Source organism: Etheostoma cragini, chromosome 21 (genome assembly GCF_013103735.1).
Source record: "Etheostoma cragini isolate CJK2018 chromosome 21, CSU_Ecrag_1.0, whole genome shotgun sequence".
Classification (NCBI taxonomy): domain Eukaryota; kingdom Metazoa; phylum Chordata; class Actinopteri; order Perciformes; family Percidae; genus Etheostoma; species Etheostoma cragini.
In genome coordinates, this window is record NC_048427.1 from 19,636,169 (window position 1) to 19,657,693 (window position 21,525).

The window sequence follows — 21,525 nt, forward strand, 5'->3', positions numbered from 1 at the left end:
CAAACTGATCCTGAAGGAATGCAACAGATTCTGGGCAAGGGGGCCTCTCGGCAATGCTAAGTGATGAGGAACGACAGGTCTCCTGTGTTAAAGTTAAGTTGTTTCTACAATGCCAGACACCATGTTGAGTGAGTATCAATCTTGCATTGCTTGACCTATCTCCACAGGGCTGCGGAGGAAGGTCTGGCTACATCAAACATGCATTCTAGGATAGGAGAAAGAAAACACTTTGTGGGTCTCTGGGTTGTTTCTTTCAAACCAATCAATGGTCTTGGGCGGCGCTAAGCTCCGGACGCAGCGACGGTGGCTCTGCAAAATAGTCCCCGGTAGGAAGTTGTTTTGGTGGAACATTTGCACCGTGCAAAAAAAAAAAAAAGTCATCGTAAAATACACATAGAAATAGCATTTATTGCAGAAAATACTTGGGATTGCTGAAAAGCTAGAATGCTAAGGTTGAACTGGATCCCTGGCATAGTTGGGTAAGAAGAAGGTGAAGTAGTGAGGATAGTTGGAAAAGTGGGAATGGTTTTAATTAGTAGGACCTTTTTACATAGAACCTCAACCTGCGCATGTCCCTTGTCTTTCCGTCTGTGTGTGTGTGTGTGTGTGTGTGTGTGTGTGTTTCTGCATGTGTTTGTTTGTGTCCCTCCCTCCCAGTGTTCCTCTCTGTGGTTTTTGGCTCTGGGGTGTGTTCCATTGTCTCAGTAGTCTTAGTTTGTAGTTGTTTGTTTGAATACAACAACAACAACTTAGTGTGAATTTCATTGAAATGTTGATAATTTATTGTGGAGAAGTAAAATAAGTGGCCGTGAGAGCAAATTAAAGAGAGAGTTTTATGAACAATATTCTCTCTCAACACCACTGGAGCTGTGACATCACCCAAACTGAGCAATCTGGGGAAAGAAAAACCCAATAACTATAAAGAAGCATTAAACTTTTAACAGTGATAAAAAACAACAACCTGTATGTAAGTATACATGGTAGAAACAAGTTGAATACAAACACAATTGTCCTTTAAGAGCTGAAAAGGTTCATGTTTGTCATGAAAAAAATCCTCATAGTACACAGTCGAATGTCGCAAAAAGTGATACAAACTCATACTGTAGTACGTCAAACAAAGCATGGAAGAATATGTAAAGTACACACAAAACTGCCAAGCCGATACTGGGTATCGAATGAGGGGTCACAGTCACCGTGCCGGATCTCCAGCATGCGGACATAAGGAAAAATAACTAAATTTAAGAACTTGCATGCGGTTTTATATTTTCGGGTCAATTGATTTCACCGGCCAATCATATGAGAGGAACGTAACTCTGACTAACGCAGAGCTTAAAGTTATCGGGCCTGGTGCCGGATTTCCGGGTTATGACTATTTTAGAAAAATAAATAAAGTCCACATGGCGTTGTTTTTGATGCGCTAGGTTTAACCAATCATCAAACATCCACCTACTAATGAAACGAGTTCTAGTCAATCAGATGCCAAGTAGGGCGGGTCCTTTGGTTTGTGTGCGGTCTCCGTGGTAACGTGGGAAAAAAAATGTAGATACAGCTTTAGTTGAGAATCTCGCAAAAGTGATTGATCCCCTTAATGGGAACTTTTATTTTATTTTCAATTTAAAAAAAATAAAAATAAACCCGAGATCTCGCTAAACAAAGTCAAGATCTCGCAAAAGTGTTTGTCCCCAATACCTTGTTTTTTGTAATTTTGTTTTGCTTTTATTTTTTTTCTCCATGTCACCTCGGGGACTCCGTAAAGTCCTTCTTACATTACACAATAATAAGTCCTTTTTAAGAAGTAAACATTTTTGGATACATTTACTTCATCCAACCATATGTTAAATTAAGAGTCAGTGTAGATTTTCAAATAATTGATAATTGAAATAATATCACAATCCTACATCAAAACCTCGTGAAAACAAAACATTATCAACCAACCTTTTTAGGGCTTACTTTGACTTTATGCAATTTTATGTGTAATTTGAAAAATGAAATAAAGAGGCCTATATGCAACTGGGTATCAAAGCAAAATAAGTGATACAAAATTCTATTATTTGGTACTTGTCTTATTCTATTTAAGCTGTTCTCACATTCTCTTTTAATTTCTCTTTTTATGTAAAGCCCTTTGAATTGCCTTGTTGCTGAAACCTTGCCTTGCAGAAATGTTATTTTTCTAACCTGTAGTCTTCAGACTCCACCAACCATCCAACGCTAACTCACGTGACATCACTCGAGGCACGTTATCAGCCTTTACTCACACACACTTCCCGCTTACGCTTTATATTTATTTCCCACAGTAACACTGTGATGCAGAGCTCCGCTACACACACTTCTATGTAACTGGAGCTCCATCCAGGGAACTTTTATTTTGGCTCGCCTTGTGTTGAAGGGGAACAGTCCTGTTTCCATCCATCCATCCCTTCACTGGGATGGAGAGAGCAGTGACTGTGGGAAGGTTTGCAGGCGAGATGGCCTTAATGTTGGCTTCACAACAGTCTCCATGTCCGTGGACAGATGGGCTCTGTCTTATGAGGTCAGATTGAATGGGCCCTTAGTCTCACACACACACACAAACAAGAGAAGTCATTTAAAGAAAACAACTGTAGAAAGACTTTTTGGTTGTTGTTGTTGTTCTGAAATAGTTCTCGTCTGTTTGCACAGAGACGTTGGAGCTGGGAGACACTCACAGGACAATCAGGCTTAAAGTTAACTTTATGCGTAACTTCCTTTTTCCTTCAGCAAACAAACCACCACGGTCAAATGTGTGTGCTTAAAAATCCAAGCTCAGTTTAATGACTTTTTTTTTTTATATATATTTATTTATATATTATTCCTACAAATACATGTTTTCAGCACTTTGAAAAACGTTCACTTTCCTTAGTAAACCAAGAAAGCTACAAATATCCTACGGTGGGGAAAAAAAAGAAAGACAAAGACAAACCATTTTGACAAAAAAACCTAAATAAAATCACAAAAAAGACATGGAAATAACAATCGAATGACTTAAAAAAAACAAAAAACATCCTGTACAAACACTATGGCCCAATAATTTAAGAAAATAGTGTCTCTAAAACGTTCATATTGCTTGGTACCTCAACTGACCGGGCGAGGCCCACCTGTCTCACCCCACCTGTCTCACCCCACCTGTCTCACCCCACCTGTCTCACCCCAGGCAGTTCAGACAGCGACCACAGAGGGCGCCAGATCCCCGGTGCTGATGTCACGCCAGGTGTTCCGGGGGTCAAGCTGCAGCCAGTGGCATGCAGGCGTAGCAGAAGAGAAAACGGCCATGTTTGTGTTGTTGTTTCATGTGCTCTCTTCTTCTCTGCTTGTTTTGGCAGTAACAACACAAAGACATAGGGACGCTCACACCACTACAGTACTGCACTCATGAAACCAAGGATGTTTGTTGTAGCTATACCATTACTACTCTCTACAGCATTATTACTAGAACTATGACCATCACAGATACACAGTGTGCATCGCGTGTTTGTGTGTGTGTGTGTGTGTGTGTGTGTGTGTGTGTGGAGGGTTTTGTCCAGCTGTGTGTTTGTGTGTGTGTTTGTGTGTGTGTTACAGGATCAGTGTTCAGTGCTCAGAGCTTGTCTTCTCTGGGAAGAGTCAGTAGCTTGGGGTTGTTGTTGGTGTTTGGCGAGCCTCCATCCTGTCCCGACCCCTCTCCAACTCCCAGGTCAAAGGAGTCCTTCGAGTCACTGGAGGGTGCCCTCCTCCTCAGGCAGGTGTCCCGGCTGGGCACAGCAGGGGGCATCCCCAACGCCCCCAGTCCCATGCCGCAGAGGCCCGAGTAGAGGCCAGACTGAGGCTCCAGTCCGTCAGGGGGGTCCACGGAGATGCAGGGCGGGCTCATCTTCTTCTTTCGCCGGGGCGAGGGCAACGACGTCTGGGTGAACGTCTGGCCGTGGGTCTGCAGGCTGCTGGCCCGCGACACAAAGCCGGAGGAGGCGGAGGCGGTGCTGCTCTGGGCGCTGGACTCGGCCGATGAGCACACCTCGTCCGAGTGACACCGCAGGTCGTCCAACCAGGAGTAAGGACGGGGGCGGGGCAGGGGGGCGCCGTGGCCCTGCACGTCGGCGCTGTGGAACCGCTTCAGCTGCCTCAGCCTGGAACCGCGGGCGTAGTCGCCGCTGTCGTCCGCTATGACGTCATCACCGGCAGCCAACCCCGCGTGGGTAATGAGGGACACTTCCTCATCCGCCGAGGCCTCGTCCTGCCGCCGCAGCCTGGCTGGTAGGAGCGGAAGAGGTGAGGACGAAGGGGAGTAGGAGGCGAGGCAGTGCTGCTCACAAAGCTGGGTGTGCACGCTGCTGGGCCGCGGGGGTTTAGGGGAGGGGACCGGGCAGAGAGCAAGCGGCCGCTGAGGAGGATGGGAGCAGGGAGAGGGGGAGGGAGATAAAGGGAGGCCGAGAGAGACCACATTCACAAGTCCTTCATTGCTCTCCCCTCCCTCGGAACACAGGGCCTCCTGAGAATCAGTAGACACTGCAACCTGGAAGAAGGGGCATGGAGGGGAGAGGGGGGGTGAAATATTTAGGAGAAAAGGGTGAGGAGATGTTGGTAAATGTGCAGTTGAGGAAGGCAGGAGGAGACGGAGCAGAGCGGGGGATCAGGAGGAGATGACAGGGGGAGACTAGTTAGTGCGAGGTGATGAGGATGAGAAGCAGTGGTTTGGGTCAGAGTTCACCGTCTGGCCAGAGTCCAGTCTGGACTTCGCTTTGGAGGCAGCGTTGCTCAATGGCAGAATCCCATATTGCAATTTGACAATATGAAGTTGGGTAACCAACTTTTGACATCATTGGATGTTTTATTTGGGTTTCTTCTACTAGTTTACTGTGCTGTTAAGGCTGAGCCAGCATTTAGTGATAGCCCATCTCCACTCTAATATTGTTAACGGTATTTTTTTTTTATTTGGGATGTTTTGAGTGCCTCAGCACAGAATGATGTATGATGTAAAGTTCATATTCTTTTTCTGAAGGAGGGAAAGTTTCTCTGTGCTCCACATTAGCAGCTGGACTCTGTCACATCACAACTGGTCTGGAAGCCAGCCCTGATCTAATGTGCGACTTACACAAGTGTGATGTGGAAACTGGAAGCGTCCAGCTCACATTCAGGGAGAAAGGACTCCTTAGTGAAGTAGGAGACAGAATAATATATTAAATAATATATAAAACTATTTATACAGTTGTTTTCAAGGGAGACACAACAGGCGAAAAAAAACGTTTTTTTTACTTTTTGCGGGCTATGTTTCTTCCATAACACATCTTTTTTCAGACTAGTGGGGAAAATACTGTACATCCTGAATACACAATAGGGCCTTATTTTATGAAAATTTGTGTTTTAGTTTCCGTAGATTTCTCCTGAATATCCTGACCTCCTGAACAGCTATTATTAGATACACCTCATTTGCATATTTCAACATTACATTTCTGAAAACGTTTTATGTTGTCTTAATGTAAGTATTCATCTGGGGAAGTTAATGGTGATATCTTAGAGTTACATTTGTTCCCAGTAGAATGTCCTATTAATAAACCACAAGGAGTAGATGCAATTTTAATAATTTTGTACTACCAAAAAAAAATTAAAAAACAACCCAACTTCTTTGGTTAAAACCCATAACAGTCATATTATGATCAAAGAGGAGTAGTATTACCTGAAACATGTCTGGGGGTGGTCTTGATTAGTGTTCAATTACCTACTTTACTTTAAAAATAACACAATTTTTATATATATATATATATATATATATATATATATATATATATATATATGTATATGTATGTGTGTATGTATGTATGCGCCACATATCTCTTTTTGAGATTATATGGGTGCATATTAAGGGTGCCTGCTCACCCGGGTGAGATAACCAGGCGCCCATATACCAACTTTATAACAGCATTATGAATGTGATCTTATTAGTTGGAATAAAATACATATAGACTTGTGTGTTGGCTGCTTTTACTAATTGGACGGACAGAAGAACTGGGTTTCTCTGGCTGACACGGTGAACTCTGAGCCGGACCCCTGGACCCTCTAACCTTTGACCATTCACACATGACCCAGTAAACCACAACCAAATTCTTTTCAGTGTTTCCGTTGCGTCATGCTAACCTCTGAACCAAAACCATGTGTGGGGTGTGAGACCAATAGTCAGAGGGTCAGCATAATATGCAGCTACTGTAAGAGAGGAAGGGGTTAGTAAGCACAATGGTTGCTAAAACTCATGACATGTCCTCATGACTTGTTGTTCACAGACCACGAACTGGGGGGAGGAAATAATATTTGTGTTGAATTAAGTCAATTAAAGTGTCTTGAATCGGTGGAGTTCTTTGAGAGATGTTTGGAATCGTGGGTTCCCCCTGGATGAGCCTGATTGGTGGGACTACAGTGACACCTAGCGGCCAATGATATCACAACCCGGCCCAGCCAACCACCAATCACCAGCCACAGCAGCACTACACCAAGTAACACACAATCACTGGAACATTACTAAGAAAACGTCACCCTGTCACACTTATTTTGAAGCAAAAACTCGGATTAAGTGCTGCTGTCCTCTGGTTAACAACTATATGTACATTTGAAGCACTAACCCAGTCATTAGAAAATACACACTATCGCTGTCGTACTGCTTGTACAAAATGGCCAAATGCATATGGACAGAACTCGCTGTTCTGTAGTAATCCCCTGAGCTGTATAGTTTGTAATGGAGTAAGTGCACTGCATTGTGGGTACATTTCTCAGCCAAATAACATAACATAACTTGAACACATTCTATCACTCAACTACCAAAAGAATCCACTGATGCAATGTTACACCTAGCTCCTGCTGCTTGTATAAGACTACAGAAGAATGAATGAACTCAAAGTCCCAGTAAGGTTTCCTACAGGCCGTAAAGAGAGTTTAAGATGCTTTGTGGCTGATGGTTAGCAGTAGACAGAAATTTAAATGAGTGACGAATGGGGGGAGGGGGGGTTTAATCTGTCTGTCTCTTGGAAGATGACCGTGGAGTCCAGTGTTTCTGAAAAGGCCCCGTGGCAGCTAAAGTCTGCCGTTTCAGAAACAGGAGTATCTGTGTTTGAGCAGTAGCTCGGGATCGGGCGGCTTTTGGGCCCAACTGAGCTGAGGTCAGAGAGAAACAGATACAGATATATGGAGAATGAGACGGCAGATACGTTAATACCAGAAAGGAATACCAGGAAGAAGGGGAGAAGGAAGGAAGAAGAAAAGTGAAACTGTTTAGAACATGCAACAAGGAAACAGATTTAGGAAAGCTCTAAAGCAATTTTTACAACGGGGTATCAATTAAGAGAAAAACCTTACAAGATTGTAATATATATATATATATATATATATAAACACAGTACGAGGCAAAAGACACACCTTTTTTTCTTTTCTATAGGCTATTGTAAAGTAGATCAATACTGAATACATTACATTACTATAAAATAACACATGGAATGATGTAGCACCCATTTGACATTATTTACAGTAGCCATGGTCTGCTTTAAAGGTGCCCTAAGCGATGTCACTCGTTTTTTAGGCTACAACATCTTTTGTCAGCCAACGTCTCAAATGCGCTAGCTGCCTGTCCCCAGAACACTCTGTAAAACAGATCAGGGTCTACAAACCGCAAGAGAAACAAACTGTGCCTACCTGCACCACGAAGCACAACTAAGAGTGTTCCAGCCTATAACCGACATGAAGGAGTTGGCTTAGCCATCACCACAGCGGTAATAGCACGTAGGCTACATCCACAATGCGCGATCATGACTCAACAAACGTTTTTTGGTGGGTAGTGTTGGTGTACAGTACATAGCCCTATTCTATTTATTTTGGCAAGAAACTCTTAACTAAGTCAAGAGAAATACAGCCCCTCATTACTACAAGGCATAAGTCAGTCAGTCAGTCAGCATCGCCAGGCAGAATACAGTTCAGTCCACTACAGAACAAAAACCATAGGATGAGAAGGTGTGTCCAAACTTTTAACTACAGGGTTCAGCGTTAAGATTTTTTCCCCCACTAGCCTGAAGTCAATTTTTACTGGCTCTTACAGTATTTTTTTTTTTTAGTGGTTATCAGGAAATGACAAAGTCTCAAGTCTATTGTTATATTTAGTTGATGACATCCTCTACTGCCACCCAAGAGGACTTGAAGCAGTTTGTTTGATTTGGCTCGTACGCAGCCAGTCACGCACCACTAGCGCAAACTTAATTCTTTATTGGCTGACGGCACATTCAAATCAAATCATTCAACAAATATTCTCCAACGTGGGCAACAGAACCATAAAAATGACAACCCACTTGCCCACTCATAGGGCTGGCTATTGTTAAAAAATGTCAATACCGATACCGTGACTTTGATGCCGGTTCCAAAACTATACTTTTTTCTATACTGTATTTATAAAACAAAAAAATTACAATACTTCAGATTACTTTTTTTTGTTGTTGATTTTTTTTCTTTTTCTTTTCGTCTCCGACTGTGTGAGCCCAGTGTCGGTGGGTAACGTAGAGTTTTTCCTGTCCACCTCTCAAAGTGTAACACCAATCCCAATCATTATGAGATCTTGGTAGAATGCTGCATGCTTATTGGCTCACTGACGCTAATGAGATTTACTCTTTAGGTATTGAAATCAGGTATTGAATAACAAGGCTTCTTTTTAACACTCAATACTTAAGAGGCAAATATTGAATTCGGTACCCAGCCCTACCCACTTTTAATTGCCCCCGGGCCATTGTGCAAACCTCTTTGTTGAACGCTGGACTGGTACTTGTATATATGCATATATTCAGTATTTAACAAAAGACTCAATGGGTTTTCATTCACACCAAACACTCAGCACTCCGGTTCAGCTTCTTGTCTCTTCTAGAAAGTGCTTTAATGAGTGAAATCACCCTCTGTAGTGTTTGGTATGAATACAAACTGCCACATCAATGGCTCTAAATGGCACATGGTTGCCGACCACTGAGCTTTCTTCACATACAGCACAGACACACACAGGACAAGACTACAAGAGTGAAAATGTGCCTCAGTGTGATTTAGTCACCTGTCTGTGGAGCGTGCGGCTGAGTGTGTGTGCGCTTCTTGGAGGTGGTAGTCGTGGTATACTCTCTGAGTCGGAGTGGCTGTGGGGGCTGATGGGTCTGAAGAAGTCTGCGGGAACGCTCAGCCGCTGGGAACCCTCCTCTGGTTGTGAACGCACCGAGCTACTGGAGCCTGCACGCAAACAAGCACAGCACTGAATATGAAACAACAGGTTCAGCAGGTGTGTTCATTCTCAGAGGTTCGTGTCAACTTGCATTACGTTAAGCTTAAAGCTTTCAATTGTTCGACCTATCCTAGTCTTGCGTTGCTAGACCTATCTCCACAGCGCTGTGAAGTTAGGTCTGGCAACAATGTATTTCTTTAATCACAATCGTCTTGGGCGGCGCTAAGCTCCGGATGCAACGATGGTGGCTCTGCAAAATAGTCTCGGGAAGGAACTTGTTTTTGTGGAACAATTGCACCCTGCAATAGAAAACGCGACATAAAAAACCTATTGACACAATACAATAACGTGAGCTATATAATTTAACTCTAAGGCTTGAAGTTAAATCATTTAACCACCTGCCACATTGATTTAAAAATCACTTTTTACCAGACTGTTTTTTTTGCCTCAGAAAGGTGAAAAACAGGAAGTGGTGTGTCTCTATGATCCTATCCTGTCCTATTCATGGTAGCCTACTCGTGGACATTGCACCGTCATCACGTGCTGTAGTAGGAGGGGCCCGCCTTAATAATCCAGCATAAAGGCATAATTTCCTATCCTGGGCTGGGACACATCCATACGGTTTGATAAAGTACCTTTTGGACTTTAACTTATCATTGCACTACAATAATAGGAGTAATAGCTGTCCTCAATTCAGGTCATCCTGTACATCTGATCTGCGTTTTTTCCTGCATCCACCGTGTGTGTGTGTGTGTGTGTGTGTGTGTGTGTGTGTGTGCGTGTGTGAGTCTTGGAGGACACGGAGCAGCAGCCCCACCCGCTGCAGTGAGCCGGACAGGATTGAAACGAGGGCAACTTTCAGCGACTTTATAGTCAAACAATTTCACAGCGTACTTTTATGTCAAAATGTGTACATGTTGGCAGGACAACCTTCACTGTACGTTGTGTTGGTAAATGTGAGATTTCGAGTCACACACATCTCGTTTTCATATCAGAAACTGACAGTGTTACCCGACCACCTGTCAAATGCCGGTGGATTTTGCAATTGGTGGGTGTTATTTTCAGGCCCTGGCTGTGTGTATTTCACAGCAGTCCTGCCAATCCGTCCCAAAACACCCCAGCTAGAGAGTAAATGTCAAATACACATGTTTTATGTACATCTTTACCATCGTTCCCCTAAAGAACCAAGCACGCCTGCATGGTAATTTTTTTTTTTACTTGCTATTTTCAGCGTGTAGCTTGCTAGCTCTAAGTTTGTTGTTTGCTGAAGCAAAGGGATTAAAAAAAAAAGGCAACACATAGAGAGCAGAAGGTTTGGAGACTCGCAGGATTTCAGACAAATATCTTGGGAATGTACTTTCATTGTTCCTTACTAGTCCTATCCTAATGATATGTCACAAATTCCGGTTCCAAACAAGTAAAATAAGCTGCCAGGCTGCAACTATGGTTTCTGCAAAATTGTATGAATATTGCAGCATACATTACCTGATTGCGCTCTGTGCGTGCCCAGTATGTGCTGTGGCCACTGTGTCTGTGCTGAAAGGTGTGCCGGACACAGGTCTGTGTTGCCAGAGGTCGGCAGGGGGGGGGACATGTAGCTGTCGTTGGGCAGGGAGTGTGTGCGTCCCACCGCAGGCTTCCTGACGCTCAGCAGGTTGTCCTCCAGTGGCTCCCCAGGATCCAGCTGCTCCAGATGGGGAAAGAGACAAGAGAGTCAGGGTCCCTCTGTAGCTGCAAGGATCGGGGCTACTCTTAAAATTACACACTTTCACACTCTTTCTAACACATTCACAGTTGATATCTTTCTAAGATGCCATGTGGGGAAAGAGGCAGAGGTCATCAGCATACACAGAAAGCAGACGGGATCTTTGCATGTTGGATTCGACTGGCACAGAGCTGCCACAGATCACAGAAGCAAGACCATGCTAGGTTGAAATTTCCAAGCGTTTTAATGTTAGATAGTTTTTTTAAATTGTAACAGCTAAAACACACCGGACGCAGAAGTGGGGCAAAGCATCGTGAGAAGTGAGGCTATTTTCGTATTATCCAATCTGTCTGTGCAGCCACAACAGCTGCGATCATTTTGGCATCTCCCCTATTTCTTTTGCAAGCAGCTAGCGAATGTGCCAAGCCAGATAGGTAATCACATAGAGGAAGACCACAGGGCAGCCGGACACTTTAAAATTTCCAATTTCTAAATAAAACAGTCAGGTTTATGGGGATTTTGGCTCTCTTCACTTCTCAGCTGTGTTTAGAGCGAGACAGACGATCAGGCACATGGAGAGAGGGACGGACAGACAGAGTGACACACACACACACACACACGTAGGGTGACATTGTGACGCTGCAGAGAATCGTGCGTTCGGTACGAACAGCCAGGTGAGCGATCGTGGATGAATCTAGCTTTGAGGCGCTTACGCATCTAGTGTGTTTTCCCTGTACGACTAACTCCGTATTGTGTCTGCATTAACAACAGCAGTCATGACACATTACTTTAGCCTGCTCCATGATTGTGTGTCAGCTGGGGCAGTGTCCTGCTGCCTGACCCTTTACAAACGAGTTCACATTCATCACAGAGCTACTGGAGTTCCAGCGCACTTTAAACCCAGGTAGCAAACACAAGGACAACTCAGAGAGGACTCAAAACTACTAAGTATTAAACACGGAAGAAGACTTATAGGAAGGACCCATACAGTACATGAAAAGCACATAGGAATAACACAGACAACTAAAGAAAGGAAGAAGGGAGGAAAAGGAGGTTGCAGAGGGAGAGACAGAGGAGAATAAGAGATACCAGTAGAGACAAAGGAAAGAAAACTGCAAACTGGCATGTGAGGAAGCGCACTACTTTACTGGACTGGACTGCAGAGTTACACACATCAGGCTGGAAAGGTGGAATGAGAAAGAAAAGAGAAAGTTGGAGGGCACAGTGCATACGTTTACATGCACACTAATATTCCACTATTATTCCGAGCATGACAATATTGCGATTAAGATTGATTAAGACGCATACTCCGGTTGGATAATCCGAATAAGGCCTTTACCTGAATATAGCGTTTTCCAGTTAGGACGTGTTGGATATGCCGGTATTATTCGGGTTTTAGAGGCATTGCATCCCAATCAGGGTTTTTAGCGCAGTTTAGGCCCTCTTGCCTGTTTACCCAAACTAACCAGCCAACAGTTTGCAGAGAGACGCATGCCCAAAAGAAAGTAGGGAGAAACACAGCTAGACTTGTAAACATTATGAAAGACTTGGATATTAACAGGTTTTTGGATATTACCAAACATTGCAAGAGTGTCCTCTTCAAGATAGGGTTGAAGGACTGAAAGAGCGACGCTTAGATCGCATGGTTGAACAAGTCCTCTACTTGTGGAAAACTTTGAAAAAAAAAATCCCATTTTGCACGGCTACATGCTAACGAGAATATTAGTGGAATATTCAGTTTCATTAGCCATGTAAACAGCTTAATCAGAATATTGTCTTTTTCGGATTAGGGGCGAAAAACTAAATATTATATGCATGTAAACGTACTGATTGTTCACCAGGGTCTTTCAATGCCTCGTGTACCCCTCTATCTCCTCACCACCCTTCTTTTTTGTGTTTGTCCAAGCACAATCCAATTAACAGCGATTTCTTTGTCATGTGTTGGTCATCATTCTCCATTTTTGAGACTGTCAAGGTTGCAGTGAGTCTCTCTCTCTGGGGAAGACTACAGGGGAGTGTGACTTTTTAATGAGACAAACCGGTTGTTAATTATACCCTGACACCCAGTTGACATTTAATTCCTGTTTCAATTTAAAGGGAAAGATGTCCTTTTCAATGACAACAGCCCACTGGAACAGAATAGCATGGAGGAGTGTATAGATTAATTCTTGTGAGGATCAGTGGTGGAAGAAGTATTCAGATCCTTTACTTAAAGCTATAGGGCACAACTAGTCTATATTATTGAACTTCTGTTACATTCAATCCATTGTCAAATGATTTGATACAAAAGCTAATTAATCCTATCAGGTCTGTCCGCAATTTCCCCACTGTGGGACAAATAAAGGCTTGGTGGAGGAGGGGTGGGGGTGGTGTGCAATCACGGAAGGCTTGCATCATGTGGATGCGCCGTGTCATTACTTAGAATTCCTTATGGGGGCGACAGAAATTACCCACTAGAGCTTTAAGTGTTTAATTGGCTAATCATTTTGGCTGGACTTGTCAATAGATAGATGTTGGTTGGGTATTTCAATATATATTAAAACGTTGTATTTTACAAACTACATGTCTTTTGTGTGCTGAAATCTTAATTTGTAAAGTAATTACAGCTTTCAGATTAATGTAGTGAAGTAAAAAGTACAATATTTCTCTTTAAAATATAGAGTAGTAGAAGTAGAAAGAGGCATGAAAAGAAAAGACTCAAGTAAAATACCTCAAATGTATACTTAAGTACAGTAGTTGAGTAAATGTAATTAGTACATGGCACCACTAGTGAGGATGCACATGTCCGGGTCTAAGGGCAGTGGCTTTGCTTTAACAACAAAATCCATTAATTTTCACATCAAGACATTATGGAGTGCATTATTGTTCCTGTTGCAACTGGCTCCAATTGTTTTCCATGAAAAATTAAAGTGTTGCCATTTTGTGTGCACTTAACCGATTCATAATATTACATTACATTACACGTCATTTAGCTGACGCTTTTATTGCTTTAATTGCTATATATGTCAGAGGGCCCCATGTAATCTCAAGTTAATATTCTTTAGTTTCTCACTTATTATTGGACTCTTTATTCTCCATATGTGATGTATTGTATGCTTGCTATTAGTAACTTTTTCCATTTTCCATATGCAGCTGACCTGCTGTACACAGACAATAAGACTAATGTTTTGTGAGCAATTCAATGGCAATAGTGGATTAGAAATGTCCCAACTGAACAATGTGTTTACTGTCCTTATACTGCAGGTAATAACAGATGACACAGGAATGTCACTATACATTTACAGTTTCATATAAGAAATTATAGGAAACTATTAGTACCTGTCTGATGAAGTGTTAACATATTTTCCGTGTGTGGCCTCATGAGTGAGTAAAAGTGAGTCACTATATTTAGAATTTGTAAATACTGTCACCAGGACTGTCTCAGTTTCCCTACATTAACTCTTCTTTTGCTCAGTTTTGGGCTGCATTAATTCCCGAATTAAAATTAAAATTAACCTTTTTTTTTAACAGACTGTTAGCTGCTAAATGCTCCTCTATGTTCAGCTAATTGTTGACTTAGCATGCCTGCTGTTTAGTGCTGGGTAGGGTGCGTTCTAGTGTAGTTATTTGGCCTAAAACAAAGCTGACTACTGCCTAAAACGGTAGAGAACATCAAATTTAAAGTGACCCATTATAAAAAAAAAAAAAGAAGCTGATTACAGCACCTTTAAATGTTTTAGTTGTGCTGGGATGTGAATGAGAAGTGTTTAGCTAACTTAGCATGGAGTTGGTTAGCTCTATCAACCCAAGCCTGTTCCACCCCAGTGTGTGAGCAGTAGGGGGAGGGGGGAGCGGGGGACAAGTGGCTTTGGAAGTGCCCTGGGAAAGGACACATTACAAACTGCGGGGGAAGAGAAGAGGAGGAAGAGAAAGAGGGATGGAGGAAGACAAAGAGAGAGAACTGTCAGTACACCGCATTCCAGACTGGTTAGAAAGAGGGGGTTAAAATCGCCAGCGGCCGAGTCGTCTGCCAGAGCTAGGGACCAGGATTTCTCCGAGGCCAGAGACAGAGCTTCCATCTCCGCTAAAGGGATCTAGGTAGGAAGAGACAACGGCTAGTGAGCAGAGGAAAACAAACGCACAAAGATAAGGACGATACACACAGACAAGACCTGCAGCTAACGGCTGACTAACGGATGGTTCTCATAACATTTACAGCTGAAAATTAGCCGGCTGGCTAACGTTGGCACATTTACAGAAATGTTAATGAATGTGCACTGTCCTTAGATAAATACATGAAATGAACAACATGTTACAAAGCAAAAAAACAAAGCAAAATGTATAGAATGGAAACCACATGAGGACCTTTTAGACTTTTTAAACACTGTTCCTCTTATTTTATTGTGGTGTTAACCAACAGTAGTATTATGTCAGACACATGCAAACACACCATGGATGGAATGGTTTCAGTTCAAAAAACGGACCGTTCGATCTGGTCACAGTTCTGGGCATGCATGTATTTCTCGTTTTATTTTAACCTCACAGATTTCAGTCAATAAGGCTTGTACAGAAACAAATCTTTAAATAAACTTATTGTGGGAGGGGGGGGGGGATCCGAGTATTATTGTAAACCCCCAGTAGGCACAAATGAGATGCCTAGTGCAGCTGTCAGGCTGTTTCTATCTGCTCTGTGGGAGCATTACTGATTTACTAGTCTATATCGATTATGTATCACTTCCAGGACTGTTAAGGTGCCACTGGAAATTCTGCCAGATGTCCCTCATTTTCATCCTGATGTCCATCAACTTCTGCTTTCTTTGTGCTTATTCTATCCTCCGGTGGATTTCTGAGGACTATGATTAACTGCTCCTCAGATCTCTGCAGGTTAAATCCAGACAGCTGGCTAGACTATCTATCCAATCCTTTTTCTTGATTTTTTTTCTCGCACGACTAAAACAACTGAACGTACACATAATACACCAAAACCAGTTCTTTTTCGTTGCCTTTTTGCAGAGGCGCCGTTGCTCTGTCCGGCACTCATCGCTGCCTAACATGAATATATTTGCTTTAAAGAAATGCCAATAAACCACAGCACGCTTTTCTCCCATCCCAGACTGCTGTGCCAGACCTTCTTTCACAGCGCTGTGTTACCTGACAATGACAGAAGAAAGTGGCGGATAGAGCCGTGACTCTGTGCTAGCACTGTCCAACTAGTGTGGCTTCTCGCGCCCCCTAGCGCCTGTGAGTGGAGCAACCACCCTTGCAACTTTGGGCCGGCGAGCATCAGGAAGTATTGCGTGATATCAGGTCTTGTGAAGTAACAAATTGATTGACCGCACTGCATCATGGATGTATTAAGACAACACTGCACACACAAAGGAACCGGTTAGCTATAAGAACAAGGTAATAATGGAGTTTTTCACACTATCGTCATGGCTGACCTGGCAAAGAAGAAGCAGAAAGCTATGAAAGCATTGTCTGAGGAACAGAGAAAGAGGAAACGGCATACTGACCGAGCAAAGACACAAGTTAACATCGGACTTAAAGTTTCAGAATGGGAAGAACTGAGACAAACACAAGCTTGCAAATCCCATGCTGACCTGGCATTCCTGCTGCCACACTTGTACGTATCTTTGGGATAAACTCAGTTTAATCTTTGTATTTGTTATTATTGTGACCTCAGGGTGTTTGCTAGTGTCCATTAAGGTTTTTATTACGATCGCTGTCTGTTACGGACTTCCTAGCTGTCTACCTCGGCCTTTGTTAACACATGCACATGACCAGAGTGAGAAGATGGGAGGGGGGGAGTCGCCAATGTGTTTTTACAACAGTGCTGCCAAAAATATATTCGAAAGGGGAAAGCAAGAAAACAGCGAATAAATTGCAAAACTGCATAGCGCCCCTTTGAACAACATGTAGATGGAGAACTAAAGCATTGTGGGTTTATAGCGACAGATATGCAGGTGTGGACGAGTATTTCAGAATCTGATTAAAGTAATATTACTTGACTATAATATCCACTGATATTTCTGCAACACAGTAAATCCCTAAACTCTATCTTTCTTGCAGAGGAACGTTAAATACAATGAACAGAGCAGTGTTGTTTTTGAAAACTGTCTTGTGTGTGGTTGGGTTATGTTGCATTAAATGTGTTTTATTTAATATTTTGTGATGTTTCCTTTTGATAATAACCCATATTCCTTTCATTGTAAGTTATCTTTTTGCCAAACAAATGATAAGCAATAATACAATTTGCACAAAAACAAGCGTGACCCCAAAACTGGACCATACATTTTGTGAACCAATCCACCCCTAAAACACACACACACACACACACACACACACACACACACACACACACACACACACACACACACACACACACACACACACACACCAGGGTTTCACTCAGCACTTTGCAGTTAAGGCGGCTGCTTAAGCAACACACGCCTGCTGCCTTAACTTTGTCGTCCCATTAAAGAAATAGGGCAAACGCACAGCAGGGTTTCCGTTATGTAACCCGCACACCGCTGCTCGTTCAGCTGTTTATGAAAGTTATAAAGTCATAATTGCACAACTCTGCAGAGCATTCTGCTATACTGAACTCAAGCGGACTGTCATCCGCTTAGTCACTCCCCAATGTAAGTCGCGTGCAGATTTGAGAAGCAAGTGTGTCCCTTTGTGTCATTATTATTTCCATCTTCTGTAATTGTTAGTAATGAGAAAAGTTTATTATTTCATGGATTTCACAAATTTCAGTATGACGCGTTATGCCGTAAACCGTTTCCATCTGAGCATACGTGACTCCCATCTGCACTCGACTCACATCGGGGAGTGACGTGCTCTTCTTCCCCGAGCAACTGGAACAGTGACAGGACGTCTTTGCTCGCAAAGTCATGGCAACCAAATAAACAACATGGCGAGCGACTTGTCACTCAATCTAAGGCAAAGTGAAACAGCGACAAAAGCTGCAACATGAAACCTGCACTCACACGGGTCCCATGAAATATGACAGCTACAGTTTACTGCAGAAATTGGACTTGTGGACACTGAATTAGATGAATTCATAGTTTCAATAAACGCTGTATTAATGTTAGCTACTGTTTTAAAACTGTTTTCCAAGTTACTGGGGGTGGATACCGCTCAAAACCAACATGAAAAACGTAGCTAGTAATGTTCATGTTGTTGTTGTTACCGGTTTCAGGTAACGGCACCCTATGGTACCGTCTATTAGCTGGCTAGTTTTTAGGAGCGAGACAATAACACTCTTTCACAGCAACAAACAAGCAGACAGGGGAATCATTTATAATGCATGTGAAGTCGTTTCAAAAGTGTCGAGGCATAATGTTGAACAAAATACCTCTAAGTGCCTATCCGAGTTCTGAGTTCATTCACATCACTGAACTGAGCAGAGTTTGGCGTCAGTCTCGCAGTAGTTAAGAAGCCTCGGATGTTGCCTGCTTCTGTAAGAGGAGCTGCTTTGTACTCTGCCTTGTACCTGCTAAACAGGGGAAATGCTTTCTGACAGGCAAATAAGCCATGCGAGCAGAAAGGGGCAGCCACCCGAAACTCAATGGAAAACATGTTCTGCTACCGCATCAGGAGGAGAGAGGTGGCCCATGGCGCCTAATAATGACATCTTCGACCAATTTAAAGCTTTGCGAAGATGGGGTTTTGCGATGCTAATGTAATTGGCCAACATTGAATTCACGCAGATGCATTATTCGGCGGGGGAGGGGGGGGGGACTTTTGGGGCTTCAGGCCTGAATGTTTTCTCAAAATATGGATGAGTTTTTTAGGTTTTAAAAAATTCCTTCTACTGTTCTATGCTGCTACTTGTACTACTAATATGCTATTCCCTGAAGAAATCTGAAATGTTCTTTCAGGGATGCTTATGTCCCGAGAGCATCAAACAGAGACGCCAAGTGTCCCGACCAAGCGCATCTAAATATAACGCCAAAGGAGACTTTTTGCATCAATTACAAAAGCCAAAGGAACATGAGCAAGGTTGCTATTTGACGCAATGGGAGTAAGTGTGTGAAATTTTCACAAATTAAGTACATGTACCTACACAAACAGAGACAAAGTTCTACAGAGGAGACGGCGAGGAGACCAAAAACTTGTCATGCATGAATGAATAGAAGTGAGTGTAGACGTGAGCGAGGGAATGAGATCATAGCTGAGTAAGGGATATGACGCACTGCACTGTGGTGTGCAACAGGGCTGGTTAGACAGGGTCAAATATTTCATGTGGAGGAATGCCAGCACAAAAAAAACCCCAGAAATGGCTGTAGGGCTGCACGATATGTACAAAACATCACATGCTGTTCCATGAATTTTATGAAATGAAGTTCTAAGGACAGTGTGTTCTACATTTCTGTGTAACTGTCTTTCACTGTGTGGGCCAGGGGAACTTGATTCATCTTTAAGTAATTTCATCTGGAATTGAGTCATGTTATTTGTATTGAAACACGTTGTAACCTCTGCCAATAGTGGTAAGATAACTTTAGCTGTTCTCAATAAAAGTATTTTTTCAAAAGGCAACAAAGCTGATCTCTATATATGTAATCTTCTTAATTTAAAGGGTCAGTTCACCCAAATTAAACATATTTTCTAGTACAGTGGCTCAAAATATGTTTTCTTGTTACTACTAATACAAAGTGAAATCTACTTGCAACCCCCCTTTTCTGTTTTTGAAACTTACATGCAATTGTGTTTTCAACAATATCCTACTGTCTCCCAATCTGGTCTCTTACCACTGAGGACATTACTGAATCAATAGCACAGCTATACAATTGAGCGCAGATCCACAGTAATCTCCAAAGTGGTCTCACCATTGCGATGCACTCACACTCAGACTTACCAAAACTACATGAACAGCCACGCTATTGCATTTTATTGACATATTCAAAATGGCACATCACCAGCTCTAGCTCAACAACAACATGAGACCAGCACACCTCACCAGGTCAGTCTCACAGGCATTCATTCCAGCCCCCCCAATAAAAATGGTCAGAAATCTTTTAAAAAAAAATACATGGTAAATGTTCGATGTTTCCGCAGAGCAGAAACCTGCCAGAAACCAGTTATTAAACTAAGTCAGGCTCGTTTATATTGTAACTTAATGTTTCTTTTTTAACCTTCCTGTATAATTAATGAAATAAATGAGTGATTTGCCCTTTTTTAAAGGTCTGGTTAGGCCTCAAAAACAATAAGAAGTCATTAAAAGATGACTTACTTATATTTAAATTTTCTACCAAAATGGAGACTTATATTCAACCTGGTCCTGCAATGCTAAAAGACAGAAATAAAATCTTTTTAACAACGTTATGAATAAATAGCCACCATCAGTACACCTAAATACAAAATCAATAGCCCTAAACCATTTTCTATAAATCAGAATCTAAGTTCATTGGCCCACAGATAATATTCTCCCAACAACAAATTCATAGATCTGAACAAGATTGCCTCAGTTTAACTGGAGGTCGATGAAATTGTGTTTGTGCTGCTCAAAGCGCTGGAACTTTACATAAAACCGCCCCATCTCTCTCTCGAACGAGTGTTCCACTGATAATCCACAGGACACCCTGTGGAAAGGTTTCCCAGGGACTATTTCCTTGGTGGACAGTAGAGATGGTCCAATACCAATTTTTGCTTCCAGATACAGATTCCCATACCTGAACTTGCAATACCGAGTACTGATCCAATACCAGTGTGTCACATGAATATGTCTTAATCTTAATCTGGCTCAGGGTAAACATTTTTGTAAAACATACCCCAAACACAAACAATAAATGCTGTTGAACTTTCTGTTATTATGCAGTTGAGGTAAAAGAAGATAAATCTTCTATTTTAAAGTAGATTTTTGTCATGGCCAAATTACGTTGTATCGCTCTAGTGCATTAACTCCAGGACTTTCCGATACAGATGCCAGCATTTTAGGCAATATTGGAGGCTTTTCTGATCCGTATCGGAACACCTCCAGTAGAAATCAGGGACAGACAATTATCGGCCCTGGCTGACTATTTGGTTGTTTTTTAGTTTGCAGATTATCAGTTTTATCGGTACCAGTTTTTTATTTGTTTGATAAAGTTAATGAATTGATAAGTGGGCTACTTTGGCTCTCCTACAGCTCTGTGTCTGTCCATCTGCTTCAGTCCCACTCATCACTGAGTCCCACTCTTTTACTGGCTATTATGTTGAAAGTTTCTAATGTATTCAATAATTGCTTAGAGCATTTAAACAAAGGTTTGTGTTGGACTTTTTGACATTGCAAAATCTTAATTTTTATTGAAAGATTAAAATGTCCACTGTAAATGCACATTGGTTCTTAATATCAGTTATCAGTTTCAATACCTACTAATAGTGGGTAACTGCATCGGCCTTAAAAAACCAAAATCGGTTGATCCCTATTAGAAAGTAGTTCCAGTGGGTTCTGTGGATTATTCTGAGTGACCAGGACCTTTTTTTTTAAAGGAAAATACAAATGTTTTATCTCTTACATATCATTTGTAAATGCTGTGAGCATAACAACAGCGACAAAAAAAGTTCCATTCACAATCCATGGGGAGTGGAGGCCTACATGTCAAAGATAAATAACTCAAAACCCGGACCGGAAGCCACT

The 21,525-nt window shown here is 42.2% G+C and overlaps 1 protein-coding gene and 1 long non-coding RNA gene across 6 annotated transcripts in view; one reads left to right on the forward strand and one right to left on the reverse strand.

Moving 5' to 3' along the window:
• Positions 1–579: 579 nt before the first annotated feature.
• Positions 580–21,525, reverse strand: part of cacna1g (calcium channel, voltage-dependent, T type, alpha 1G subunit) — a 303,353-nt gene continuing 282,407 nt past the window's right edge. For 3 of the 5 annotated variants that reach the window (XR_004655140.1, XR_004655139.1, XR_004655138.1), the window contains 4 exons: positions 10,703–10,910; positions 9,056–9,225; positions 3,156–4,504; positions 2,759–3,113 (listed from right to left, as the gene is read on the reverse strand). Coding sequence is in view for 2 of the 5 variants with exons in the window: in XM_034861286.1 (XP_034717177.1) it covers positions 3,593–4,504; positions 9,056–9,225; positions 10,703–10,910 (1,290 nt within the window). In the remaining 3 variants the exon portion in view is untranslated. Of the gene's footprint in view, positions 628–2,758; positions 3,114–3,155; positions 4,505–5,927; positions 7,132–9,055; positions 9,226–10,702; positions 10,911–21,525 lie in introns of those variants that run through there. The other 2 variants (XM_034861286.1, XM_034861287.1) reach the window with 2 other exon arrangements.
• On the forward strand, positions 9,047–20,594 carry LOC117937444. Its single transcript, XR_004655160.1, has 3 exons — positions 9,047–9,057; positions 10,932–10,936; positions 20,530–20,594. It is a non-coding gene; the product is annotated as an uncharacterized LOC117937444 (long non-coding RNA).